This window comes from Anabas testudineus, chromosome 12, assembly GCF_900324465.2.
Source record: "Anabas testudineus chromosome 12, fAnaTes1.2, whole genome shotgun sequence".
Classification (NCBI taxonomy): domain Eukaryota; kingdom Metazoa; phylum Chordata; class Actinopteri; order Anabantiformes; family Anabantidae; genus Anabas; species Anabas testudineus.
The window spans coordinates 13,972,334-13,999,161 of NC_046621.1; the positions used below are offsets into that span (position 1 = coordinate 13,972,334).

The 26,828-nt window shown below is 41.2% G+C and overlaps 2 protein-coding genes across 4 annotated transcripts in view; both read left to right on the plus strand.

Moving 5' to 3' along the window:
* LOC113159453 (apoptosis-stimulating of p53 protein 1-like) overlaps positions 1-18,464 on the plus strand; it is a 35,712-nt gene extending 17,248 nt beyond the window's left edge. For 2 of the 3 annotated variants that reach the window (XM_026356143.1, XM_026356145.1), the window contains 19 exons: positions 4,759-4,854; positions 6,231-6,287; positions 6,577-6,697; positions 6,851-6,930; positions 7,039-7,206; positions 7,320-7,460; positions 7,555-7,765; positions 11,359-11,426; positions 11,595-11,802; positions 11,887-12,114; positions 12,226-12,438; positions 12,671-12,821; positions 12,915-12,952; positions 13,041-13,408; positions 13,619-13,756; positions 14,904-15,037; positions 15,419-15,585; positions 15,765-15,964; positions 16,625-18,464. In XM_026356143.1, coding sequence (XP_026211928.1) covers positions 4,759-4,854; positions 6,231-6,287; positions 6,577-6,697; positions 6,851-6,930; positions 7,039-7,206; positions 7,320-7,460; positions 7,555-7,765; positions 11,359-11,426; positions 11,595-11,802; positions 11,887-12,114; positions 12,226-12,438; positions 12,671-12,821; positions 12,915-12,952; positions 13,041-13,408; positions 13,619-13,756; positions 14,904-15,037; positions 15,419-15,585; positions 15,765-15,964; positions 16,625-16,666 — 2,829 coding nt within the window. In that variant the 3' untranslated portion in view covers positions 16,667-18,464. The remainder of the gene's footprint in view (positions 1-4,758; positions 4,855-6,230; positions 6,288-6,576; positions 6,698-6,850; positions 6,931-7,038; positions 7,207-7,319; positions 7,461-7,554; positions 7,766-11,358; positions 11,427-11,594; positions 11,803-11,886; positions 12,115-12,225; positions 12,439-12,670; positions 12,822-12,914; positions 12,953-13,040; positions 13,409-13,618; positions 13,757-14,903; positions 15,038-15,418; positions 15,586-15,764; positions 15,965-16,624) is intronic. The other variant, XM_026356144.1, reaches the window with a different exon arrangement.
* Positions 18,465-18,784: 320 nt separating this feature from the next.
* On the plus strand, positions 18,785-21,713 carry sdsl (serine dehydratase-like). Its single transcript, XM_026355780.1, has 9 exons — positions 18,785-18,814; positions 19,724-19,886; positions 20,048-20,084; positions 20,178-20,317; positions 20,452-20,540; positions 20,651-20,884; positions 20,989-21,119; positions 21,243-21,329; positions 21,586-21,713. The coding sequence occupies exons 2-9, from the start codon at positions 19,740-19,742 to the stop codon at positions 21,687-21,689; spliced, it is 969 nt and encodes a 322-aa protein (XP_026211565.1). The 5' UTR covers positions 18,785-18,814; positions 19,724-19,739; the 3' UTR covers positions 21,690-21,713.
* Positions 21,714-26,828: the final 5,115 nt, after the last annotated feature.

The following is a 26,828-nucleotide window of genomic DNA, read 5'->3' on the forward strand; positions in this document are numbered from 1 at the left end:
TTAAGTCAGTGAGGTACTGTACAGCACATTTACAATGCAAATAGTCACTGTCTGCTTTAAGAAGCACTATATCTCTAAAAGGGTCAGCTTTTCAGGATTTTATTGTAGGTTGATGATCGATGATTTGATGCAGGTTGGGGTTAGAAGCTCAGATACATTCTAGAAAATTCAGTTCCTCACCATTTGTAATTATCTTCACATGCTGAATTCAGTGCACATTTACAAGATGTAGTCATAGGTGGCATTAATTAGGCATTGATGTCAAGAATTTAGAAGACTCAAGTATTCATTTCAAGTATTGTACGCTGTGCCGAATACAAAGTACTTACAGTAAGTGGAGCTAAAATACTAGTGCAGAGAGAAGGAGGATAGATGCAGAGATATCCAGTGTCACAAACTGAAATTTATAGATTGAATAAACTACATAGCTTTCATGTAAAAAAGCAAGTCACACAGACAGGGTATCTAGGAAGGACACACTACAGCAGATACAGTGGCAACAAAAAAGTATGGGAACCATTTGAAATGTTATGGCGTTAATTTGTCATAAAATATAATCTGAATATTAACAAATACAATGTGCCTAAAATAATAACACAAAAAAATCTGAATTTTCACGTCTTTATGGAGAACAACCATAAAAACCGCATAGTGACAGGATGCTGTAGCTGTGAATCAGACCTGCACATCGTTCAGGAGTAATTTTAGCCAATTCTTCCAGGCAGAACTGCTTTAGCTCTGTCGTTGTTGTTGCTGGACGTCTCATGTATGTGGCTCTCTTTAAGTCTTTCCATAGCATCTTTTTTGGGTTGAGTTCTGGTCCAAAAGGCAGATTTAGTTTTTCTGAAGCCATTCTATTGTCAACTTGCTTTGGTGTTTTGGGTCATTGTCCTTTAGCATCCCCCAACATCTACAGAGTTTCAGCTGACATACAGACATTATCCTGAAGAATTTTCTTATACAATTCACCTTCCCCCCAGTCACTGCAAGCAGGTCAGGCCCTGATGCAGTAAAGCAGGCCCAAATCATGATCCTCCACCATACTTTACAGCTGGGATGATGTTTTCATGATGATATGCAGTGACCTTTTTACACCAGACGTATTACTGGGTGTTCTTTTCAAAACACATCCATGCCAGTACTGCTGTATAGCGTCAATTTGATTTTTAGAAAACTTCAGGCATGCAGCAATGTTCTTTTAGTAAGCAGCAGCTTCCTTTGTGGTGTCCTATCATAGACACCCAGCTAGTTCAATGTTTTAGCAACTGTAGACCCATGAACACAGATGTTAGTTGTGCTCTTGGGGTCATTTTGACTGGCTGCCCACTTCTTGGTAGCCACAGTCCCAAAGTGTCTCCATTTGTAGATTGGTTGCTTAACTGTAGACTGGTGAATTTCTAAAGTCTTTGACATCACTTTGTAACCCTTTCCAACCATTTCCTATGTAAATCATCAATTTTGATTGTAGATCCTCTGACCAGGCATGGCTCATTTAAGCACATTCTTCTTGTGTGGAACAAATTTAAAAGGTTAAGTGTTTTTTGTCGGTTGAAGTAGCTCTAGTCCACACCCTCAAAATAATTAGGTTATTATGGTTCTTCTCAACCAAGAAAGATCAGGATTTTTTATTATGTATTATTTTAGGCCCATCTTATTTGTTAATACTCTTGACTTAGATAAAGATCAGATCACGTTTTATGACAAATTAATGCAGAAAACCACTAAATTCGAAAATCTTCTCATACTTTTTCTTGCCACTGTAGTTTTGCTTATACCAGCTATGAATGAGGTTCCACGCTGGGTTTATCTGGGGATACATTTTGGGCACTGGAATTTTTTTTCTCTGGTTGCCGGCCAATTAACTTCTTTACTAGCATTGCCAGGAGTGAACCACACCAGAGGAGCTTATTGTAGCACGTCCATCTGACTAGTTTTCAATCCTCTTCACAGGGTTGTTTAAGCAAGACATTTGAAAATAACAGTGTATCAAACAACAATTTGACATGGTGAATATTTGTAGTGATCAACCAACAGACAATCATCACCTTAAATTGCATCACATTACAGCAGGTTTCAGCTGATTTTTACCTGACTACACCACAGCTTTACTGTTTCCATAGGTAGCAAACTGCCTCCTCAGCACTATAAATTAGGCAGGCACACTTAGAATCTAGCTTGTGAAAACCAAACACTGTAAATTTGTTAGGTTTGTAAAGACAAAAACAGAGCAAGAGGTAAGTGGATCTTTGACTTTTCATTATTAGGTGGCCAGGAATGTGACTCCAAACAACTCCTGGCTGGTTGTATAATATGAGCAACATTAACTCATCTAGGCGTTTCCAGTGCATTGAAGGTTGCTTGCCTAAAAACAGAAAAAATGTTAGCAACAAACTGAAATGTTGATATACACCTATACAATCCAATGTTGGCGACATTATCAAAAACATTTAAATTCTGTAATCCTGTACAGTGACCACAGTGGATCTGAGAACGTTAGCAGGAGATGTGACTCTTCATAATGCACATCAAAGCGAGGATCTGCAGAATTACACAGTTGAGCAGTTAGTTAATGATTGATGGCACCAATGACTGGAAAACCAGTCTAATAAGCTTAATGTCATTTTCTAATGCTCATTGTAGTCTGCATTATGTTGACATACTGTGTCTGCATAATGTCAGTGGGAATTTGTTAAAGTCAGCCTGAAGGCAGAGATGCTGTCTATAGCGTAGTGTGGCTATCTCTGTCATTAATCACTGATAGTGATATTTAAAATAATGCTGGTGCTGCCTTTACTTCCCAAGTCTGTAAATTGCTGGTGGGTTTAATTTGTGTCACTGATTTCATATCTAAGAGCTGCCATAACCCAAGGGCTCTATTCAGGGTAATGGAGTTTTACATCAGATCCTCCCTTAGTCATGGCACTAAAGTCTCCACTGAGCTATGTGAGGACTGAAAATGGCTGACTCAGTCCCCAAACATTTGACAATTTTGAAACCACTTCTCTTTGATGTCTGACAGAAATTAAGTTTCAATAAATAGTTATGTGATGTCACTTGTGCTCTCATACGTCTTCTAATGTAGTCCAGCATCCGCCTGATAAACAGGTTGATACCATATATTATTCAGCTCAGCATAGATAGTTCAACCAACTGATCAAGAATATTATGATTTTACCTGTGGAGCAAAATAATTCCCAACCCCTGAATTAAAAAATGGTTTGGGAATTTGTAAAAGTTACTTCATATTGCTTTGAGCATTATAAACTTGAGAATTGACTCTTCAAAACACCTACCTTTTCTTGGAGTCGTGCACTCTTTAGCTCAACCTACAGTGTTGGTTGTAGGTCTCTAACTATAGTAATTAAATTTGTAGACATAAATTGTTTTCTCACACGAACATACACTCATACTCTGTTTGGTTTAGGCAAGAGGTGGTGGCTGGGTAGAGTACGCAGGAGACAGGGAAAGACACAACAAGTAAGCTGCAGAAATCCTGTTTTCTTCCAGTTACCTGCTCTGTTTATACATGGACATGGACATTACTAGGAAAATTGCACTGTAAAGTCTGTTCACTGTCCAGGCCAGCTGCTTTGGACATTTGTGTTCTCATATACAGCTCCTCTGGATAATTTCTGGAAAGTTTGAGGCTGCAACAAGCGTCTGGTTCTGTGGAGTTTAATATTATAAGTCCCTTCCTTTTTTTGTTTTTTTACATGCTCTTGGCCCCATTATAACTGAACTTGCACAGACATATCATGTAGAAAACTATAGCCCAGCCTGAGGTTTGTTAAGCAGGTCTGCTATGTAGAGAACGAATACGTAATCCTGTAAGCTACAATAATAATGGAACTTCATTGTGAGTCATTTCTATACAGTATTTTTGCTGATACTCCAAAATCTGCTCTGAAGCAGAGTTTGATATTCTGTTATTGAATCTTATTTTACCCTACAATGGCATTACAGCTTTAGCTTTATTATTATGCAGTGCAGAGCAGTTCAGCAGTATTATTAATGTTGTTGCAATGATGATGTCACAGCTATAGAAAGTAGCCTGATCATATTTCCCAGTGGACAACATATGAAAACTTTTGCATTGTGTAGCCTCAGACTGCACACTAGAAATGACTGTAACAGACCAGGTGCAGTGTGTGCGTTTGTGTCCATGAGTGAACACACACAATAGCAGGATGTGGCTGGGCTGAAACCCTCCGCTGTTTTCGGCTAAAGGCATTTTTCTCCCCCCCTCCCAACCCTCTCACACACACACACACAGACAGATTTCATCATCATTCAAATGTTTGTCCTGTACAGTATCTACACACACAGCTACAGTTAACAGTGTTCTGACGTGAGTTCAGTTCAATAAAACACTCTTGTAGTGAAATCCAGGACAAGTGATCAGTGCGATTTGATTTTCCAGCTGATGTTGTCTGTGTCACAGCGCAGTAATGACCAGCAAGGATAGGATTTCAGCCATTTTTCCTGAACCAATACTATAATTCTGTCACACTGCCAAGGCCACCAGCTGCTGGCCTAATAACATTTCTGTAGCACACTGGAGGTGCTCAGTGACCTAAAGTGTGAAGTGATATGTGTGTACAGCTGTGCACTGTACCCCTACATTTATCACCTGTGACTGTCTGGGTTTCCATCTTGTCAGTAAGAGCCTCATACTCAAAAACATTTGGGATACATAGGCTTTGTCTATGTACATGCTGCATTAATATATGCAACTTTTGTGCGTTTTCATGTGTGTAGGTTCCCCGTGTGGAGCTGACCCTCTCTGAGCTCCAGGAAATGGCTACAAGACAACAGCAACAAATAGAGGCTCAGCAGCAGATGTTGGTCGCCAAGGTCAGTTAGTGTAAAGTCATCTACATTGTCTGCACGCCTCAGGTACTCAGGCCTCTGAGAAATGTGTGTATGTGTGTGAGTTTCAAAACTCATATATCTTCCTTAGAAACAGGACATGCGATCCAGGTTAGGATTTAAGGGCTAGCAGGAAAGCACAAATCTGCTGGAGTGAGAGAGATACACATCATCATGTTCAGGAAGTGACCTTTGAGTTGACAGGAAATTAGGTCATCGGGACAGCCACAGCTGCTGGGAAGTTGACTCAGAATTGTACTTCAGGAAAGAGTCACATGGCAAACCAAGCCAAACAAATGTGCTTCTTTGAATTTGTTCAAGTCTCTCCATTCATTTGAAGTGTTTAAGGCTTTCAACAGGAAACTGGAATATTTTCAACCACCAACTTTGATTTGAGTAGTTTTAGTTTTTCAAAGCCAACATTGGCAAGTTCACTGTGTACTGGTATTAAGCAAAGAAAAGACAGCCAAGTGTTTCCTTCCAATTTGTACAGTAACTGCACGACATGAATTCTTCACAGAGGATGTGTCAGATATGCAGCTACTAGCGCCTTCTGCATGTAAAGAAACAAACTACTGTTATGTAATGTGCTATTAATGTGTGTGAATTTGTGTGTTTCCAGTGAATGATGGGAGGTTTCTTGCCAACATTCCTTTTCCCTCGTCCTTTGTACGTGTGTGTGTGATTGACACACAGGTCAACTGTGCCACGATAGAGACAGAGAGAGAGCGGTGTAAACTGCCTCAGTCAGCATCACACATGCTGGCCTCTTTCTCTCTCTGTCTGTTCCTTCTCTGTTAGCTGTTTGTTTCTGCTGTGTGTGGTGGTTAGATACATGAGCACATGCATGTATGAAAATCAATAGCCACGTGATTTTCAGAATTACACTGGATATGGAGAATGGAGTCACATGATGGATGGGTAACTCTGTTGGCACTGAGCAATTAAAAATCATAGTGTCTGGGGCTATTGAGGCACTAATACACTCATCAGCTGCAACATCAGCAGAGAGGACCCACGCAATGTTAGGCACAAGGTTTTAATGGTGTGCTGGTCAGTGTGTGCCATTGCATAGCTACTCAATTACTGGCTAACTGATCAATTGGGTGGCCTATGGAAATTATTACAAATAATACAATACAATAACAAAGATAAAGGTGGAAATTATCATTAAGTTTGAGCTGCCAGTCAGCCAACATACAGTAGGTAAAAATACCTGTAAAGATGAACTGTGAGTGTGCAGTGGCTTTAGCTTTTTCAACAGCAACAAATGCACAGAGCATGTCTGGAGAAACTTTTGTGCAACTGGAAATAAATTAAATTCTGAGGTTTCATAATGTCCATGCCTTGTTTTTTTTCAGGAGCAGAGACTGAGGTATCTTCAGCAGGGAGGCAGACCTAACCAGGGACAGACACAGGTGGGATCCATATGTCTGTCTTCTATTGATTTTTGAGTCTTGATAGAATAAGCACCAGCTAGTATGCGCGTTGCTGTTAGTACAGAGTTGCTGTAACCACTTGTCCTGTACATACTGGACAAATGATGCCAAGAGCCACCTACTAAGTTACAATAAACCTGTCTATTCAACCTGGTAAATAAGTGGTAAATCTCTTATTTATGGCGATTTTCACCAAATCAAAGGCTAAAAAACAGATGAAAATGCAATTGGACATTTAACCTATGTTGTTTGTGTTCTCTGTTTGTAGTCTGAAGCTGAGAAGCTTCAACGGCTAAAAGAGCGAGTGGAGACTCAGGAATCAAAGCTGAAGAAGATCCGAGCCATGAGAGGACAAGTGGACTACAGTAAACTGATCAATGGAAACCTCTGTAAGCACAACCACACTGCAGAGATGAGGAATATGGATTATATGCACTGCAGTTTATCACCACTTATTAAAATGACTGTACAAATCTTTACCTTACGTGCTCCAAACAAGACACACTACTTGATGTAATTTCTGTCCTGTTTTCTGTCTCCAGCTGCAGAGATCGACCATGTTAGCAGCCTGTTTCAGGAGAAGCAGGCAGAGCTACAGTCTGCAGTGATCAGAGTTGACCAGGTAATGTCTAGGCTAGTTTCGGGTGAGAGTTGATTAAAATGAAGATTAGGAAATTAAGATTAAGTACATTACTGGATTTTGTTAAGTCCTTTAAAATTGTTTTACCAGTTGACTCAACAGTTGGAAGATCTGAGGAGAGGGCGCCTTCAGTTACACTCAGTTGCACCACCTCAAGGTGCACCTTCTGGGTCCCACGGTGCTACCATTGGCCAGAAAGGATCACCCCTGTCTGGCCCTGCAGCGCTGGAACTGAGGAAACTTTACCAGGAGCTGCAGGTATATTATACTTCAGACTGCTGAAAACATGCAAAACACCACATTCGGTTCTTTTTGCTTAGAAATATTATTCACAGAATGGAACATGTAAAACTCGCAATGCAATGTTTCAGGCTCGTAATCGCCATAACCTGGAACAAAGCAGCAAGTTGGCCCAGCACAAGGAGCTGCTGAACAAGAGGAATGCCCAGGTGACGGTGATGGATCAACGCATTGGAGACCTGAGAGAACGACTTCACAAGAAGAGAGCTGAAGTACAAAACGTCACACCTATCAAGATGTTTTTAAGTAATTCTTAAAATTCACTGAACTAGCCTAAAATGTGTGTTGTTCTTTCTTTCTGTTTAGCTGAGTCGTATGAATGGAGGAGGCATGTCCTCACCTCAAACCTCTTCCCACGCCGGTGGTGGAGTTTCTGGTCGTGTGGCGGCCGTTTGCCCCTATATCCAGGTTCCCGCTGAGGGAAGACAGGAAACAGGGCACCCCCTGCCATCTGATCCACCACCTAAACCCACCGCACTGAGCCACATTCGCTCACTCTCGGGTGGGTACATAAAAGGTTTACCATTTTCACTTCATTTTTTACTCACTGCGCTCTAATATCTCTGTCTGATCTCTAACTTAATGTCTTTCTATTTCTTTTTCCTGTCTCTTGGTTTTCTTTCCTCCTTCCCCTTTATCTGTAATTGTTGGTGTTATCTTAAATGTTGACCTGTTGAATGTTATTGGTGAATCTGTGATTATTGTTTTGTCACTTGTGGATGTGGTGGTGGTGGTGGTTTGCTGTTGTGACTGTTTCTGTTTTGTAAAATCATCATGACGTCATCATCATGATGATGTCGTTGTTGTTTCGGTGGTTGTCGCTGTCTTTCGTTGTGGGCGTGACCAAACACAGAGGAGGACACGAGTGGTGTCAGGAAGCCCCCCAGCCAGTGGAAAGTGTCAGATTTAGACATCGTCCTGTCAGGGCCCACTGAGACGTGGGAGGGACCTCGGTCCCCGCAGGGGGGCGACCGTAACTACAGTGAGTTCATGGAAGCAGCTTGACAAACCTACTCACCACTAGTTCCATTGGTGATAAGCAGTAGAAAACTGGTTTCTCACGCTTTTATCTGTGTCCTAAGGTGTAGTGCGCTTACTTAGTATTTTTGAATGATTACAACATGTTTCCTAAGTGACATTTCCTGAGTCTTGGTCTGAAACATTTAACGGTGCACTCAAACCTTGCATGTTGTGGAGTGGACTTGTTTAACTATACAGAACAGATGGTTAGGAGATAATAACATAATTTGAATGAGCTACAGAGTGTGACCTCAGAATGTAAGGATCATGTGCATGAGGACACAACATGACATCTGAGAGCCAGCAGCTGCTCAAGTTTAGGAGGGTCAGCATGAGAAAATAAAAGGGCCGAGCACAATCTGGGCTCATAAAGTTATTCAGTATAAGGGTAAAAACGACTGCTGACGATATTCCACATACATTAATATTAAATAGTTTCAATTCAGTTTTAAACTATTTACTATTCAAACACACACACACACACACACACACACTAAAGACATTGGACATTTTGGATTCCTAAGTAATGCAGTTACTTATTCGCTTTATTTTTTATCCAATTTTAAGACTTGGATGACAAGATGGATGCCATCCCGTTGATTAGAGAGTTATGTTAGAGAAAATATCTGGATATGCAGTCACTGGATTTATTGGTGGTTACCTCTGGACAGACAGAATATAGCCATCCACATCATTCTTGGTACATACAGTAACCTCTCATTAACCATTCCTACCATGTGGTATCTGGTCAGTCTCATTCTGCAGCCATTCAGACATTTAATTAACAATAAGAAAGACAAAATATATACATACTACAGAAATGATTAGCAGAATTGTTTTACTCATGTATCTAGTGTGTGTGTGTGTGTAAGCTAAGTGCCTGGAATCAGCAGTGTTACAAATCCCATTGTGTTCTTGAATGCCAAACCAAATGCCACAGCTCTATTTATTATCCCTGATTATGTAACATTGAAAATACACTGTTGTAAGTCATGTCAACAGTCTGCTGGCGCAACAAATGAATGAAAGGAAGTCGGAGGTATTCTAACTCGTAGCTATACACAGTACGGCGGCAGCAGCAGCTGGTGTCAGAGCAATTAAGGCTCTCTAACACTGGATATCTGCTACACTATGAATAACATGAACAACACTCTTCTCAAATATTTTTTATAGGAGTAGTCAAAATGCACATTATCAAAGAATGAACTTGAGTAGTTTGATTGTCTTCTTAAAACCCTTAATCTGATCTTAAGCCATCTTTGTCTGTTGCGCCAATGTTGTGATGATGCTAGTGCTGTAAGCTGTACTGTCTTTCCTCTACAGCACTAAGAGACTGCGTCTAATCTGACCTCTCAGGCACATGGCCAAGTTTCCATCTCGCACAGAACTGGCTGTTTGTTTCCTGACGTGAAAGTTTTCCTCACGAAGTCAGCAGGTGACAGCAGCAGTCAACAGGTTGCACAGCACAGCTTACTGTACTGACTGCAGCACATCAAAGTTCATTAGTGAATCATTGGTGTAACAAGTGCCAGAACTGTGAGGTGACTGTCCGACTGAGAGCTGGGCCAATCCGTTAGGTAACAGCTTAAAGTTGCGACTTTGACTTCTCCGCATCATGACCTACACATCATCCTCAGCTGCACTTGAAATGCAAATTGGCAAATAATTATTGCTATTTAAACATCAGTAACATGTCAGTGTGAGCATAACCTTTAAGCCGAATGCACCACTGTGCCATGAAGCGGCTACTGTCAGAGCCCTTAGCATTCCTGTAGACATATCCTGTGTGTAGTGTACATGCCACGTACAGTACTTTTACTATTGCATTGTGGGATACTTTCAGTGCACTAAAGAGAGTGTGAGAATTCACACTCAAAATTCCACCACCACCACACCCTTTACAGTGAATAGGGAGTGATATTGAACACAGCCATGGTTTCATTAATTTATTATGCTGGTTTATTTGACCTACTACTCTGCTGTTTATGTGGACGCACAACAAGAGGTAGTAGTAGACTGAAAAACATTGACTGACCTTTTGATTGCTGGAAGAATTTACTGACTGATCAGTACTGTGTCCTTGGTGGTGACCTCACAGTGGAGACAGCGGCTATGTTAAACTTCCAGTTTACATATACAGCCAGGACCTTCTTGAGAGCTTAGCGTTTTAGCCCAGTCAATCAATTTGAAGTTAGCGGCTTTGTTATTTTAGTCTTTGGAATGCATTGTGTTTTAGTGTTTTTCTCATGTTATTTTTACAATGACAATCATAGAAGTCAATTATATTATTGCAGCTGTCAGTTACTATAAAAGTTTGCCTGTTTCCTCACCCGACACAGATGCTGTCACAACAATTACAATAGCCATAAATCTACAGCAAACCTCGTGATCAGATACTTTAGTCCTTTTGTACCACTTACATGATACTAACCACATGTTTGCAGTGGAGAGCACACTGAAATCACCAATGTGAACATGCAGACTAGTTGTTAGGCAATTTAGCGCTTGTCTTGTTACATTATAGCATGTGCCATATCAAGGCTTGCCAATTATAAGCCACACTCATTTGCCAATTTAAAAATAACTTGATGATTTAGGGTGTCTTCTGTACAGTATATAGCATAATTGCTGTGGACTGCGGCACTGAGTAATGGACCATGTAATTCACTGCAGGTTGCTGGGTACACAGCTGTGACCTGCACTCTTTTTGTGAACCTTTTGAAGTAATCTACGTCTGTGGATAATAACACAGTATGCTCTTCTTTTAGTCATTTGCTTTGCTTTGCCTTGTATATGTTTACTGCTACAGTGGTGTGATTGCATTGTAAGTGACAATTTACAGTATTCAGGCAACAAATGAGCAACCAGGCCCTTTTCATCCTCTTCACGTCATTCATTCATCATTACTGTCAACTAGACTACACCCTGCAGTCTAACTTTAACTTTTAGACACTTTAACCCACTTAAACATTCATTGTCTTTTGTCATTTTCCTTTTGTTGTATGTCTTTGCCTCTTCCTTTCTTTAATGTCCTTTTCTGATGTAACCTTTATCCCTTTCTCAACACCTCACCTTTCTCTCTCCATTTAGCTAATGAAGCGTCATGGCCTAACCTCAGTAAGAGTGTGTCAGATTGGAGGACCAACACTACAGAACAGGTATTGAGAAATAGTAAAAATCCAATCTGGCAAGTTATTCCAATAGTCATCATTATTTAATATTAGAGACATAAAATTACTCTTACCAAAATAGTCACGCTATAGGAAAGTCCTTTCTTTTTGTCTCTCTGTTTCTCTTATCATTTCAAATTGTCCCTCCCCCACCAGCTTCCCTCTGGTTATGGTACCTATCCCAGTGCTACCCACCAGGCTGCAGGACAGCACTGTGCCACCAGCTCCCTGCCCCGTTCTGCCCCTGGCACACTGGGTTGGCCTCGATCCAGTGCTGCTAACACCACATCATCCTCTTCCTCCTCCTCATCCTCTTCACAGCAAATACAGCAGCGTATCTCTGTCCCTCCAAATTCAAACCAAGGTACTTTTTAAAAACAGGTGCTGTTCTTTAATGGATGAGTGACATATGTGGTTTTAGCATTGTAAACACATCCTCTCTCTTTAGGTTCTGCCACCTCTTCCCAGTCTTCTACGTTGTCCCCACAAACAGAGCGAACAGATCCCCCTCCAGCAGTGGCCGTACGACCTTATGTCCCCGACCATCCCTCCAGACCCCAGTCACCCAGGAAGGGTCCTGCCACTATGAACAGTAGCTCCATCTATAGCATGTACCTCCATCAGCCTCAGGCCAAAAACTATGGATCTCTTAGCAACAGGACCACTGTCAAAGCAGGTAGTTAAACAACAGTTTGGCATATAGTCATTAAAGTTGTCCAGTGATGTGTCTTATTACAATGTCCAAAGGGAAATACATTGTCAATATCTGTCCCTTTTCTCTCCGCAGTCTATGGTAAACCCATCCTCCCCACCTCCTCCTCTTCTCCATCCCCCGTCCCTTTCCTCTCTGGAGGTGGAGGAGGAAGAGCAGGTGGAGAGGATGTTGCAGATAAAGAAGGGGTAAAAGGAGGAGGAGAAAGCAGTGATGCCCAAATCGTCCCTCCACCCAGTGTGGACAACATCCCTCGTCCTCTTAGTCCCACTAAGCTCACCCCAGTTGGTAGGTACCAGTGGATGAATCAAACTCAACCAACACACCGTCATAAGTCTACTAATTTATGACATTGTGGTATTGTTGAGTCTAGAAGTGGAGACATTGTGACATTAACTGATATCAATATTGCAATAAACAATTGCCAACTATTGCAATTACAATAGGAAAAAATGTAAAGGTGTAATCATTACAGACTCCCACTGATATATTTTTATATCCCATGTGTGCCCCGATTCAGCCCACTCACAGCTACGTTATCAGAGTGATGCTGACCTAGAGGTTCTCCGTCGACGCCTCAGCAACGCCCCACGACCCCTGAAAAAACGGAGCTCCATCACAGAACCTGAGGGTCCACAGGGGCCAAACATTCAAAAACTGCTTTATCAGAGGTTTGTGACGTGCTGTGTTTCAGGAGTGCTAATTCTAAACTGAAAAGAAAAACAAGGCTAACAATTAAGCTGATGGTGATTTCTATTGTGCAGGTTCAACACGCTGGCAGGAGGGATGGAGGGAGTCTCAGGTAAGACCGTGAGATCTGATGATGTGGTCTTGTTTCAAGACACTTGTGGCATCAGTAGGTCTAAATGATATTCCCTTTTTTATTCCAGGCAGCACTTTCTACCAGCCTGAATGCCTTTTGAGTGACATGGACAACATCCATACAGCCAATGGGAATATGGAACCTGGTGACAAGCACGTCAGTATGGCAGCTGTAGAGGGCAATAGTTCAAACCTGAACTCTGATCCCCGACGCTTGTCCCCTCCTTGCGCCGCCATCGAAACATCCAAGGAGACAACAGCAACAGAGGAATCTACCAATAATGTGTCCCAATCAACACAACCCAGCCCATCCCCTGCACCTGACAGAGCAGAAGACCAGAACAATAACAACCAGAGAGGCTCTAGTCCAGCTCAAAGTGCTGCAGGCCAATGCTCTCCCTCTCCATCACCCCCTGCACCACCTTCCATGCCTAAGGTAGATATTGGTATTTCACCTGACATCAGCATCTCAACTGTTTCTCTGCCATTTCCTCTATTTTTTTATGTTTGTAAAATGTTACTGCAAGCATAAACACAGCAATCATTTTGTAAAAGCTATTGTGCAGATTGAGCAGTAGGTACTTACCTGGCAGTTCCTGTTCTGAGTGGTCAACACTTTCCTGCCCCCCCCCCCCTTGTACTGCAGGCTAAGCGAACCAATCTGAAGAAACCTTCATCTGAGCGAACTGGCCACGGTCTGCGAGTCAAGTTTAACCCTCTAGCTCTGCTGCTGGATGCATCGTTAGAGGGAGAATTTGATTTGGTGCAAAGAATTATATATGAGGTACAGTTGCAGCTACAGCATTTACATTCTCATTTTCATAATGCAAACCGTATTATCTGTTGATGAATGAAAGTGTAATGAATCCTATGGGGTGGTAAACAGCAATAGGTTAATATAAGTACAACTATAATCCATTTAAATGGTATTGATTTCTGTGAAGTAATTATTTAATTATACATAGTGAAATATATGTGTATGAACATATGTCTGTAGTAACTAATGTGGCCTCCTTTTTGCAACAATAGCTTCAAACTAAACGTTTCCTGTAACGGTTTATCGGCCCTGAAAACCAACCTGAAGGGATAATAGCCATTTCCTCTTTACGACAAGGATGTTGGTTGACTTCCTCACACGAACTGCCCACTTCCTGTATAATTCCACGCAATCTATACAGAATGAGGGCAGGACTATTACTTGGACGTAAACAACTTCTGTTTCATGCATCAAACGTTTCCAGTTTCCATTTCTAAAATTAGATTTGCTTTTTCACTTTTCTTGGGTTAAATAAAAGAAGCACATTCCCTTATGCAATAGACAAATATTTTTCATGCCAACAATTGGTGTACACCCACACACAGATTGCCTCAACAGATTTGCCATTAAACAGAAGAGTTTGAAGCTTTCAGTATTATTGGGACCTTACAAATTAAGTTTAGTATCTTTCATCCTCACTCCTCTGGAACACTGTCATAAGAGAGGTGGTCTCAGTTGTCAGGTGTGCAGACTTATTGCTGACGACACGCTCACTCTGTATCCCAGTGTGCTACTTCAGCACAGAGCTCCTGAGAACAAAGCCTTACATCTTTAGATGCAAATCCCCATCTTCTCCTGACATCTCTCACTTGGAGCACTGACAAAAATGCTTACCGACGCTTCAAACTGCAAACTCTGTTTGACACTCTCAAGGAAACATTTAGATGCCTCACATCCTGAACAAGCTCGGTTTGATAGCATCAGACCCCGAGGCACCGAAGACTTGAGAGCTCAACAGTTTCCAAGCTGTTCACTATCATGAGTGCAACTGGGCGCTTGTAGTCTCCACGAGGGTTTCTCACCACTCATATGAATACTGATATGTTTTATTGTCGCTGTAGATACAGTCACCAACATTTAGTACAATGTTCAACTAATTATCTCTGTCTTTAAGGTGGAAAATCCCAGTATGCCTAATGATGAAGGCATAACTCCTCTCCACAATGCTGTCTGTGCTGGTCATCACCATATCGTCAAATTTCTGCTGGACTTTGGAGTGAACGTCAACGCAGCCGACAGCGATGGGTGGTCAGTGCTTTTATTCAGTGGTTAAATTATGTGCCAGATTAAAATAACGGTGGCAGTGGCTGCTGGGTGACTAAAGGGAGTTCAGGTATAATGAACATGCTGGAGCTCAGCTCGGAGGCAACAATGACAGAGATAATTGCATTTCTAAATGAATTTTTGACTCAGCTGTATTAAAGGAAGAGATTACCAAGTCTAATGAGGCTCCACACTCGAAAGTTAATCACTGGTGCAGTCGACCGAATGTGTAGTTAATGTTAGTCTGTTTTATGATGACATCAATTGTGTTTAGCCTATTAGTTGTAGCATACACTATTACTGGAGCGTCTTTTGTTATCAGAGGTGAATGAATTTAGCAAAGTAATTTTAACGTGTTCCCCCCAGGACTCCTCTGCACTGTGCCGCTTCGTGTAACAGCGTCCACCTCTGTAAGATGCTGGTGGAGTCCGGGGCAGCCATTTTCGCCACAACAATAAGTGATGTCGAAACAGCAGCAGAAAAATGTGAAGAAATGGAGGAGGGCTACACACAGTGTTCTCAGTTTCTCTATGGTAGGTGGATACAGAGAGGCAGATGGCGAGGCTTGCTTGAGCCTGCAGGGGAGAAGAACTTTTAAATCTATGGAGGAAAATCACACATACGTAGCTTTTCTTCAAGATGAAACAGCATTAAAATGTTACAGTTAAACTCACCACTGAAAGTGACAAGTCTTATTCTGCATCTCTCCCAGGTGTACAGGAAAAACTGGGCGTGATGAACAAAGGCCTGGTCTATGCTCTGTGGGACTACACGGCCCAGCAGGCTGATGAGCTGTCCTTCAACGAGGGTGATGCCCTCACGATTCTGCGTCGCCGTGACGACACTGAGACAGAGTGGTGGTGGGCCCGACTTAATGACCGGGAAGGCTACGTACCTAGGAACCTGTTGGGGGTAAGCCCTGATCCGGAGCCACGTGCATGCTGACAACATGTCAGATGTGTCTTGTGAATTTATCCAATCACATTTTAAACTATCCCTTTATTGTGTTTTTGGTTTTATAAAGGCTAACAAAAGTCTTTTACTGCCACTTATCGCTGTTACTCCATGTGCCCTCCATGCGGTAGACTGGGATTTGAATCCCAGCTATGAAGCTTGCATCCCTAGTTTCTAAGGTTTTCCTTAGAGAGCACACACTCTCTAATGCCTTGAAATATGTTTTTGTATCAGTTGACTTCCAATAGAGCTGAACTACAGTAGCTTTATTAAAAGTGTCCATCCTGTGGCCCTTCACAGTGCCTGAACATGCAGCTGTAGCACATGTTCAGCAAACTTACAGTAGCAAGTACGTGCAAAGGTTTACACTACACTGACCTATCAACTCTAACCTTACCTTAACAGGATGTGTCATCAATACTGGGCCCAGTACATCCAGTGAATTAAGCCACATGATTCACTAGTGGACAGAGTATATTAAGTAGCAGATTTACTCCCACACAGTGTCTTATGGTCTGACTTCATGATGTTCAAACACCTTGAGTACAATGCAAACATAATGTAGTGACCACCTCTCGCTCTCTGTCTCTCTGTCTCTCTCTCTTTCGCTTTCTCCAGCTGTATCCAAGGATCAAACCCAGACAACGCTCACTGGCATAAAGCCCAGATCGGGAGCCACGTGCATGCTCTCAGAGGGTGCATGCACACAGAGAAGAAGAGGAGCAGATGTGGCATGTGGGCACATTAGCTGAACAGGGGAGAAAAGGAGGTAGTTTGGTGACTGAGAGACGAAACGCAAGAAAGAAACAAATATGGACCTGAAAACACATTTTGTTTGGATGTAATGCTGGAAACACAGAGCCACTTTACGGTAGAATCACTATATACAGAAAACTGTATTTTCCTGCGCTGCTGCAGAGCTTAAGGAACTTGCCTGAATCTTATTTTGAACAGCAGGAGCTTGACAACTTCAAAAGAGTTTAGCTGCATGAAGAAGCTGAAATAGAAAAAAAACAAAACAGTACAGCTTCAAGTTCTGCTTTAGTTCACTTAGTTCAAAACATGAACAATGTGTTTGAAATCTGTCTCACCTTTGTCTAGATATACTTCCACACTTTGAATGCCGCTTTATTTTTCTACAGTGTTAATTAAAAGAAACACTCTGAGGGATCTTTATGAAGCCAAGCTCATTAACCACATCGCAATAGGATGTGCTCATTCTCAGTGGCAAACGAACGTAGTATGTTGTCTAAAAACACTTTCTTCACGCCGTGTGGTGTATAGTGTTTCAAATGCACCATATTTACAGGTTAGATCGGGTGAACGCATGTGTGAGAAGTGAAATGTGAAAGTGAAGCTGGAGAGAGGAACGTGAGAAGAGAGAAGTGATGAGTGTCTGCTAAAGCAAGTCGGGTTTTGTCAGCAGCGCTGTCGTTGATGGAGCAGGTATGAGCTGCATTCAAAAAATGTTGGGAGCAATGGGACTGAGGCCACTAAGCCACAAGATGCACTTCACCCCCCACTAGCAGCAGATGTTCACATTATAATATTACGGCATGGTTAAAAAAAAATTTAACTGATAACAGACGAGTGTTTTTGGTTTTGATTTCACAAACTGACATTAAAAGCATCTGTGAACCATTATGGATGTCTCAACCTCGTAGCGTTCTCTATTCATGTTGACTTGGCACGGCTGCACGCTCTAATATCAACATCTGTTCAACTGCAAAACAGAAAGGGAAATAAGAATGTGAAGAAATGGGATTTTAAAGCTAAAGGACGAGGAAAATTAACTGGAGAAAAGTCGTCTTTGAAGGGATTAAAATGTGCGTTTGTTTTTACATATTTCCACACAGGACCTGACTAGACTGACTCGTTCTCACTGGTTCTCATCTAGGTGAACTTCTGCTCCCAGACTCTTAAACAATACTGTACTCAAATGGTTTCCATCTGTGGAGCATTGAAATATTATTATAAATATTCTTAAATGCTGCTGGAAGATGGGAAACACTGGCTGATCTGCACCAGTGAGAAAGAGCCAGATTGAACCCAGAGCAAATGAAAAAGCTTGACTTTTTCTCATGTATGATTTTTCTTTCACGCCTGCTGTATACCATGTATTATTCTCTCTATTTTTTGATTGTTTTTTTGTTTTATTTAAAGCAAAACCTTTTTTTCTATTGTTATTACCATTATTAGGACACACTGCTCTTGTTTCTTTTTGAGTCAGCTCTGGAGCAACTCACTGCTGCCACCTAGTGTACAGGAAGGAGTACGACTAACATGAAGCGTCATTTCCTCTAATACCTGTTGTGGATGATATGAAGCAATAAGTTGAGTGATGCAACAATTGTACATTGTTCTGAGGAGTGTTGTACCATTACTTTGTGTATATGCAACCTGTAACTATACAGCTTATGTACAATAACAATAAAGAAAAAATAATCCCTACAGAGAATCAAAGATGTGACTGTAACATAGTTCAGTCAGGTTTCCAAATAAAGTGCTCAAGATGGAACCGCTGCTAACAGCTAGAGTGATGCATGGAAATCAGCTCAACAAATACAAGTGAAGAGTAAAGACAGTAAAGTCTGCACAGAGAATATAGTTTAATTAAGAAAAGCACTGTAAGTCAACATACTCTCTCTCGCTCTCTCTCTCTCTCTCTGTCGGGCAATATTTCTCAATCTCACTCTCTGCAACACACATGCATGCATTCAAGCTTTGGTTAATTAAAAACCTGTGGACTTTAGAGGGGAACTAAAGTTCACAGATCATTCAAGTCTCAGCACCAGCAGGAGATAACAGGTACGTTTCTTTAGCTCGAGATTCACACTGTTGTTGCTCTGTTCAATTATTGCTTTTGGTTGAGGATATGTGGAGAAGTTGCTAACTCAAACATGCATCTGTCAAGTTGACAGATGAGGTTTCGCACACGTGTGAATGTTTCTGTTTTTTTTTTTTTGTTGTTGTTGTTGTCTCAGCACTATTAGATATCATCTCTAGTATATGTTTCCAAGACAGCCAAACAAGTAATGCCAAGAGGAGAAAATAAATTTACCACTGATCAAAATGTTGTTTGTGTAGTGAGATAGCATATTTCAGAGTGGTCACCTACATATGTCTGGAAATATAGTTAAAACTGGGTAGAAATAGGGTGCTCTGCTGTAAAGTTGACACTATGCAGAATGACGTTATTACGTTCTGCTGATACATGTGTAAATCACTATTGTTTTTTAAATTTCCTTGTGATCAACTAAATTTTATGTTGACCTATATAACTATTCATCGTCATTCGTTTGCAGATTCTACTCCCTGAAGCAAGCGTAGCTTTAGTAAAACCCTTTTATTTTGTAGTGTGACCTCGTGCTTTTGCAGAGGAAGCAGTTTGTAGTACTCTTTATTTACCTTATTCAACAACAATAGCCAATAAAGATTGAGATGTAGATGTCACGTTAACTCGGGTTCCAAGAAATATTATAGAAATTGCATTTCACTTTTATCTGTACATCAATGTATCACTATGTTCCCAGCTGCACCTGAAGGCAGCATATAACATACATATATATTATAGGAGGAGATTGATAATGAGGACTTTGACACTAATTTATAACATGAATTTATACCCAAGGTAATCTTAGGTAATGATATGTCTAACAGCCACTGAAGGAAACACTGAACTTTGTAGCTGTCTTAACTCATTTTTTTGCCTTTCAGGAAAACTAGTTGCACCATGACTGAGCATTTCCACCTGAGCACACCGCTGCTGGAAAGCGCCAGCATGTCCAAACGGGTGGGAACCCCTGTTTATTTAAAGATGGAGAACTGTCAGCCCTCGGGCTCCTTCAAAGTCCGTGGCATCGGACACCTGTGCCAGCAGGTACAAACCCTGATCTCTCACATAGTGAATATCTGATGTGTTATTTTAATTAAAGGGCACTAGTGACAGACTGTGGTATACATTTCAACTAATTATCCAGAGATTGCTGGGAAACAAGAAGCTGACTTGACCTTTTCCGTTTTAATTGCTCTACTGTGCAGCTCGCCAGACAGTCCAAAGGAGTTGTCTGCTCTTCAGGTGACAACACTGCACAATGCACAATACAACAGCACCAGTAGGACTGTCAGGTCGACTGTAAGTTATTAACATGAGATGTGTTTTTTTTTCTAGGTGGTAATGCAGGTATGGCTGCAGCGTATGTGGCCAGAAAAATGGGTGTACCCGCAACCATCATAGTTCCCTCCTCATCTCCTCAGCTGGTCAGTCAGAGACTCCAGCATCAGGGAGCTACGGTCAAGATTATAGGGAAGGTATAGTGTAGTATTGAGTGTAGGTGTGTCAGTGATCTATCTGTGGTACAGATGGTGGTTCAGACTTGGTCACAGCCTTTATAACAAAACAAAGAGGCTTTAAGGAGAAAATAAAGTTTCTTCTTTCTTCATAGGTTTGGGACGATGCCAACGCAGAAGCTCTCAGGCTGGCAGAAACTGAAGGACTCACCTATGTCCCCCCATTTGATCACCCACTGCTATGGTGGGAACATTCGTTGCAGTTAAAGTGGCTCGTTCCTGCATTTCAGTGTAAACAGATGAATTACAACTTTTATTCACTCCGCTCCTGTGTCTGCCTGTGTGCGCTCACAGGAAGGGCCATGCCACCATGATCGCAGAAGTCGCGGCCTCTCTGGGGCCCAGTGTGAAGCCAGGAGCTGTGTTAGTGTCTGTGGGTGGAGGAGGGCTCCTCTGCGGAGTAATACAGGGCATGAAGGACGTAGGCTGGATGGATGTGCCCATTGTTGCCTTGGAGACGGTGGGGGCCGACTGCTTTAATGCTGCTATCAAGGCAGGAAGCATAGTCACCCTGGATGACATCACCAGGTTGGAGCTTAAAGTTTCTTTATGTTTTATTTCTTCAATTCCTTGGATCGATAAAAGTTATCCTGCATAGTCGTGTTCATCTCCCTCCATGTGTCGTTCCATAGTGAAGCCAAATGTCTTGGAGCAAAGACAGTTTGCAGGAAAGCTTTTGAATACAGTCAGTGCAGCGAGCTGACAATCATCTCTGAAGTGGTGACTGACCAACAGGCTCTGCGTGCCATTGAAACCTTCCTCGGTTAGTGTGTGTGTGTGTGTGTGTGTGTTTTCAAATGTTCTCAAAACAGTTAGGCCTTTGCCTTTTCTTGCTCTCATTAACATTCACTATGTGTGTGTGTGTGTGTGTGTGTTTGTCTCATAGATGAGGAGCGTGTGTTGGTGGAGATGGCTTGTGGAGCAGCACTAGCAGCTGTCTACAGCGGACTTATACGCAGATTACAGGATGAAGGTAAAAGCTCTGGAGACAATATCTTACTGAACTTTCACTGTGCTTAAGCATCAAAGCAGGCAAATAACTTTGAGTTGTACAGCTTCACTTAGAAATGTTGTGTCTGTGCTTTTAGTTGAGTGACTTAGTTTCATTCATTTTTGTTTGGGATTGCTGTGCATCTCCATCTCATCATCTCATCTCTCTGTAGGAGGGTAGGTCTTAGTAATCATTTTGTAGCTGTAGCTACCTTTTAATGACAATCCTCCCTTTCCAGGTCGCCTTCCCACTCAACTGGGCCCCCTGCTGGTGGTTGTGTGCGGTGGCAGCAGCATCAACATGGAGCAACTGGCCAACTTGAAACATAAACTGCAAATCTGAACTACTGTTCCTGCAAGTGTGTCTGTGTGTTTCTGTGTGCTTAAATAATTTCGGGGTGCAGCAGCTCATTAATTCAGTGAATGATGTATATATATATATATATAATAAATACTGTTAGTAATAAATGTAATAAATACTATTAGAAATGCATATTAGTTCTCTTTAAAATTTCTACATAACAGAGAATATAGAAATCAGCATTCAGTTACAAGGATCCTCCACATGGTGGCGTCACAGTTCACTGTTCAGACATGGACCATCCACAGAATCTGAGTGAGACACAGAGCAGCTAAAAGCACCCATAAAAGCTGTTTTTCCACATCCTACAACCTCTGACTTTAATGACAGTGGAATCATTTGAGGATACGACGTCCAAATATCTGCACGTTCGAATTTTTCTCTTAGTCTTTCTGTGGATACACGTGCAGCCTCGGATCTTCTTCCCAGTGAGACGCTGGATTTGTCCATGTGATTTTTACCAATATGTTAAATTTAGTAGTCCAGTCAATTTGTGTTACGTGTAGGTAGCTATCGCTATGGAAACAGCTCCTCTCAGTTCAGCCTGTGTCAGTGGAAGGAGTTTCACAACCTGTTGGTGATGTTTGCTTTCTTAACTCTCAGACAGCAGCAGAAGACATTCACAAAAAGTCCAAGCAGGAAATATGCTGACATATCACAGTGTGCTAAACGGTTCCAGCCTCTTCAGTGTGGTGATTTTCAGTTTTTCTACATTTAATATTGCAAACATTGCAAATTATTGTCACATTGAGCTGTAAGAAAATATGATGGACATTCTTTGCTGTTTATTATTATTACTGTGACCCATGTATAAAATCTGGCTCATGTGCTACCAGGTGAACTATAGATGTTCTGCATCAATCCTGTCACTTGCTGACATCATTGTTGGTTTCTTCTGTATTTCCCAGGCTTTTACTCAGTTAATTCTTCACTCCAAATTGGAAAACAAAATGTTTCTGTACACCTCTGAATTAATTTTGATGGTGCAATTATGAGTTATGTCATCAATACAAATTAGTGAGCCCTTAGCCATGTTCCCTGTTCCATCATCAGCTAAACTTAAATCAAGAGGTGTTATTCAGAGCTATTTACTATTTACAGTCTTGCCTTTTTTTAGTTGTGGGATATGAAGCTCAAACTACATTTATATTTACTTTAATTTGATTAATTTAGGAAATAAAACAGTTTGACTACTCAGTGTGCTTATGGTTTGAACCTTATAACAATAAGATGGGCAAATACGTTTTGCACTTTTAAAATCATTTGTTGCAAAGATTCATTTTGATACAAAGATGTTGCAATCATTCAATTTATGCTGGTTTATTCATACATGTAAAATTTGGGTTCACCTGGAAAATAATAAAGTCAAATAACAAGATGGCCATATTGTATATACTCATGTAGGGTTAAGATTTGCATTGTGTATTGTGACAAAGGGAATATGTTTCTTTGTACAGTGTATATTTAAGTAATATACCTGTACAGTGTGTGTCATGGTCTTTATTTGACATTTTTAAAAGCACATTTTAAAACAATATATTCTATTACGCGTATTACGAAGCATCTCTGCTAGATTAGGGTCAATAAATGTAATGTAAATAGGGTGATGTTAGTCAGTGTATTGCAATTATGAAACACCTCTCATCCCCTTGCAGCGTGTGGTTGTAAACACATGTATAGATACATGTGCTGCACTGAATTACCCATTTTCCCGACAGCACCACCGCTGTAACAGGCTGGTTGAAATGGATTATTCACACTACAAGGTCATACATGGAGCAGACATGATTGCATTGTAAATGTGACTCTCCCCTGTCAGAGCGTGACTGATCTGATCATGTGCAATTATCAGCGCTATTCTTACACGATTAACGAATTAGTTGAAATGATCTGTACAGATACATCTATCTAAACGGATGATAGCTACGGTGCCTCCTCTGGTGATCTGGTAAGTGTGACTGGAGCAGCCGGCAGACATGAAGCTAATGGACTTGCCAGCTCATTTCTATGACAACAAGGAAGCAACTGCTTTGATGAGCCCAGCAGAGGGCATTTGTGCAGGGATGCAGCTAAAAATAGCTGCTAAAGGTAAACAAGAATGAATGGAGAAGAGGGAAACAGCGCACGTCTGTGTTTACGTGTTTACTTTTGCATGTGCACAGTATAGGTACACGAACATGCATGTTAATACTCCTTGCAGGTAGCATTCAGGTCCTGAAAACCAGATGTAGAACTAATTTGCCAGACGCTCATCAACGTTTTATTTACAGCAACAGCAACTCTCTTCTGGCACCGCTGAGACAAATATACAGTTATTGTTTTAAAGAAAAAAGACCCAGTGTGATCTTGTTATTATTATTATTATTATAATTGGGTTTCTCAGTCATGTTATTTGTTTTCTAATTGATATTTGTGGGCATGAAAAATGACATGTTCATCATGCTTCATAAGGTTTTAGTAGTGCATTAAATGTGACAGTGGGCACAGTGAAGTTAAGGTCATGCACTCATGTACTGTGATGGTGGAGGCTGCTGCTTCACATGAGCATCTCTGATCAGCCATCACATCCTTCTGTCTGCACCTCTGTTAGATGTTGAGAGGTTAAGCTGCTGTATTTAAACTACATGCCAAATTGTGTGCATACCTCTCTGTCTCCTCTTTCATGTCCGTCTTTCAGCATTTCAAACACTGTGCAAACTCCTGTGTCCTGTATCTCCCCACTTAAATTCATGCCAAATACACAAATATTCATGCTGTGTTTGACTTGAGAAGGATGGGAATGAGGATACAGACATAGTGCCACAAATGCCTTGATTGGGTAACATTTGCTCATGTTTTCGACACAAGGTAGAGCTCAGCAGCTGCTGCTGTTTGTATCCATGGCAACCCGATGACGGCATGATGGTGTAAACTGAATCTCAAAACGAAACTTAATGGGTTTTTATAATTCTATTGTAACAACTGGTTCCCACTGACATCCATACAATAGAACAGCTGCATGTTTTCAGAGGCTGGAAGAATGCACTGAAATACTCCACGGACTGAATGTTTACATTTCAGGGAGCGAGCGGAGAGATGAACACAAGCAAGCTGTAGTGTTTTTTCTGACTAACTTCCAAAGACCGCAGTAGCACGATGAGCTTAATTACAATCTGATTAGACAGAAATGAATGGTTTAATGAACCATCAGGAAACGGGTTGAGTGCAGCAGCACAGAAAGCGATTTAGATCAGACTACTATAAATACAGGGTCCTGAAGGCAATAAAGTAATTACAAGATAGCACATGCAAGTTGTATTTGCTTGGTACCATTAAGGCTCAGATCAGGTTCTGGCAGGGCAAAGATAAAAACAATTACACAGAGGTTACAACAGCCTTTTTTTTTTACAAGTGGAAATAATGTATTTTTATGTATAATAATATGTGTGCAACTTGTAGGAATGGATGTGCATTAAAAACATGTAATAAACATGTTCTTCTATCTTCTTTAAGCAGAGGTGGGTTTCGCCTCTGCTTAATATACAGGAGATGTGGACAACAGCCCAGCGAGCGTTGAGAAGACTTTGTCATTAATGAGGACACGTGCAGCCTGCTACGTGCTGCATGAATATTTAATTGCTGTGCTGTGTGTCATACTTGACCTTTAAGATTCGTGTTACATTAAAACAAAATTTCATCCAGTATTTTTTTTTTTACATTTTTATATTCCATCCATTTGTGATGCTTATTATGAATGTGCTATTATATTGTGATCACCTGTCGCACCTCATGTTTCTGTTGCATATTTACTTCTCTTAGTGACGCCCTATTATTCCCAGATTGCCTAACTACCAGAGGGTAATCTGTGAACGCTTGGACACAAAATCATGGTCAATTTCTGCAGTGAAAATCAAGCTGTTTAGTTTATCATCAGTCATGAAATGCATAGCAGACACTTCTATGGTGGGTTCTGCCTGTCTGTGTGTAGGAGGAGGAACTTGTTCTTCAGTTCTCGGGGGCCGACACAAACACTTAACTGTTGATTCTCAGAACAGCAGCATGTTCTTAGAAATCAAAGTGCTGCCGGTTTGTTTTCCAGCCATCGGCAATCAAGAGATGATTAACAACTAAGGTAGTGGCTGAGTCATGTCAAGTACTTTATAGTCATTGTGTCTGAAGTTAGTTTTCTGCAGTGGGTTTTATTTAAAGCAGAACAAAGCCCACTAAAGGCGATATGTCACAAACGTTCAATAGATACAAAGCTGTAGCATCTAAAAAGCATTTCAACATCTAACACAGCACTGAGCTTAGCCAACCTCTTCAGCCGGCTAGCATCTGGCTAGCATAGCCTTCAAAGTGCATTACAGTGGCACCTGATGCTGTAATGTAATGTAATGGCAGATCTGTATTAGCATGTAATTCTGCATTAATAAGGCAGGTTAACTAACATAAATTAACGTTTGGGTTGGTTATGTAACTGTTGAGCACAGAATATTGTAAATGTAATCAGATTAATACCATTACAAAGCTGAGGCTGAGCTAAGTTGGCTAAGCTACATCATGCTTTTAAGTATTAGCTTCATGTATTTAATACATTTAAGTTGATGGTCGGCTGAACTGCATTATTATGAGCCCTTTCAGCACCCAATAGGCATATTACTACTAATTTATTATAATGATGTCTTTTAGCTGACACTAACATACTGTAGAGTTGATTACAGCTGTCTTAGTATCTAGCTATAGCACAACATGTATTAGCATCTCATAGAGTTTAGTGGTTTATGGAAATCAGACTTTGTAATTTAGTTAACTGCCTCTCAGATCCTGTTTTATTCATTTAAAAACCTGCCTGTGTGCTGAGTCTCCACTGTAAACTGTGAACCACTTGTTCCAGACGGTCTCCCGGACTGTACCACAGCGACCGGCCCCCCCTCCCTCAGCCTGGCAGTGGGCCGCTCCCCCTTCTTCACCGCCCGCGTTGGTTGAAGCCGAAACAGAAACATCATGGCGATTGATGGTAAGTAGGCCAATAACGTCTGTGCTCCGCTTGTAATTAACTTAACAACTCCGAACAGCAGGTGCCGTGGGGTGAAGTGTGTGCAGGAAAAAAGTGAAAACCGCTTCAGAAACGTGTGGTTTGCT

Coding starts and splice junctions, on each gene's coding strand:
- sdsl (XM_026355780.1), top strand. CDS start 19,740: ATGACTGAGCATTTCCACCTGAGCACACCGCTGCTGGAAAGCGCCAGC. Junction 19,887..20,047: donor TCGGACACCTGTGCCAGCAG/GTACAAACCCTG, acceptor TCTACTGTGCAG/CTCGCCAGACAGTCCAAAGG. Junction 20,541..20,650: donor TTTGATCACCCACTGCTATG/GTGGGAACATTC, acceptor GTGCGCTCACAG/GAAGGGCCATGCCACCATGA.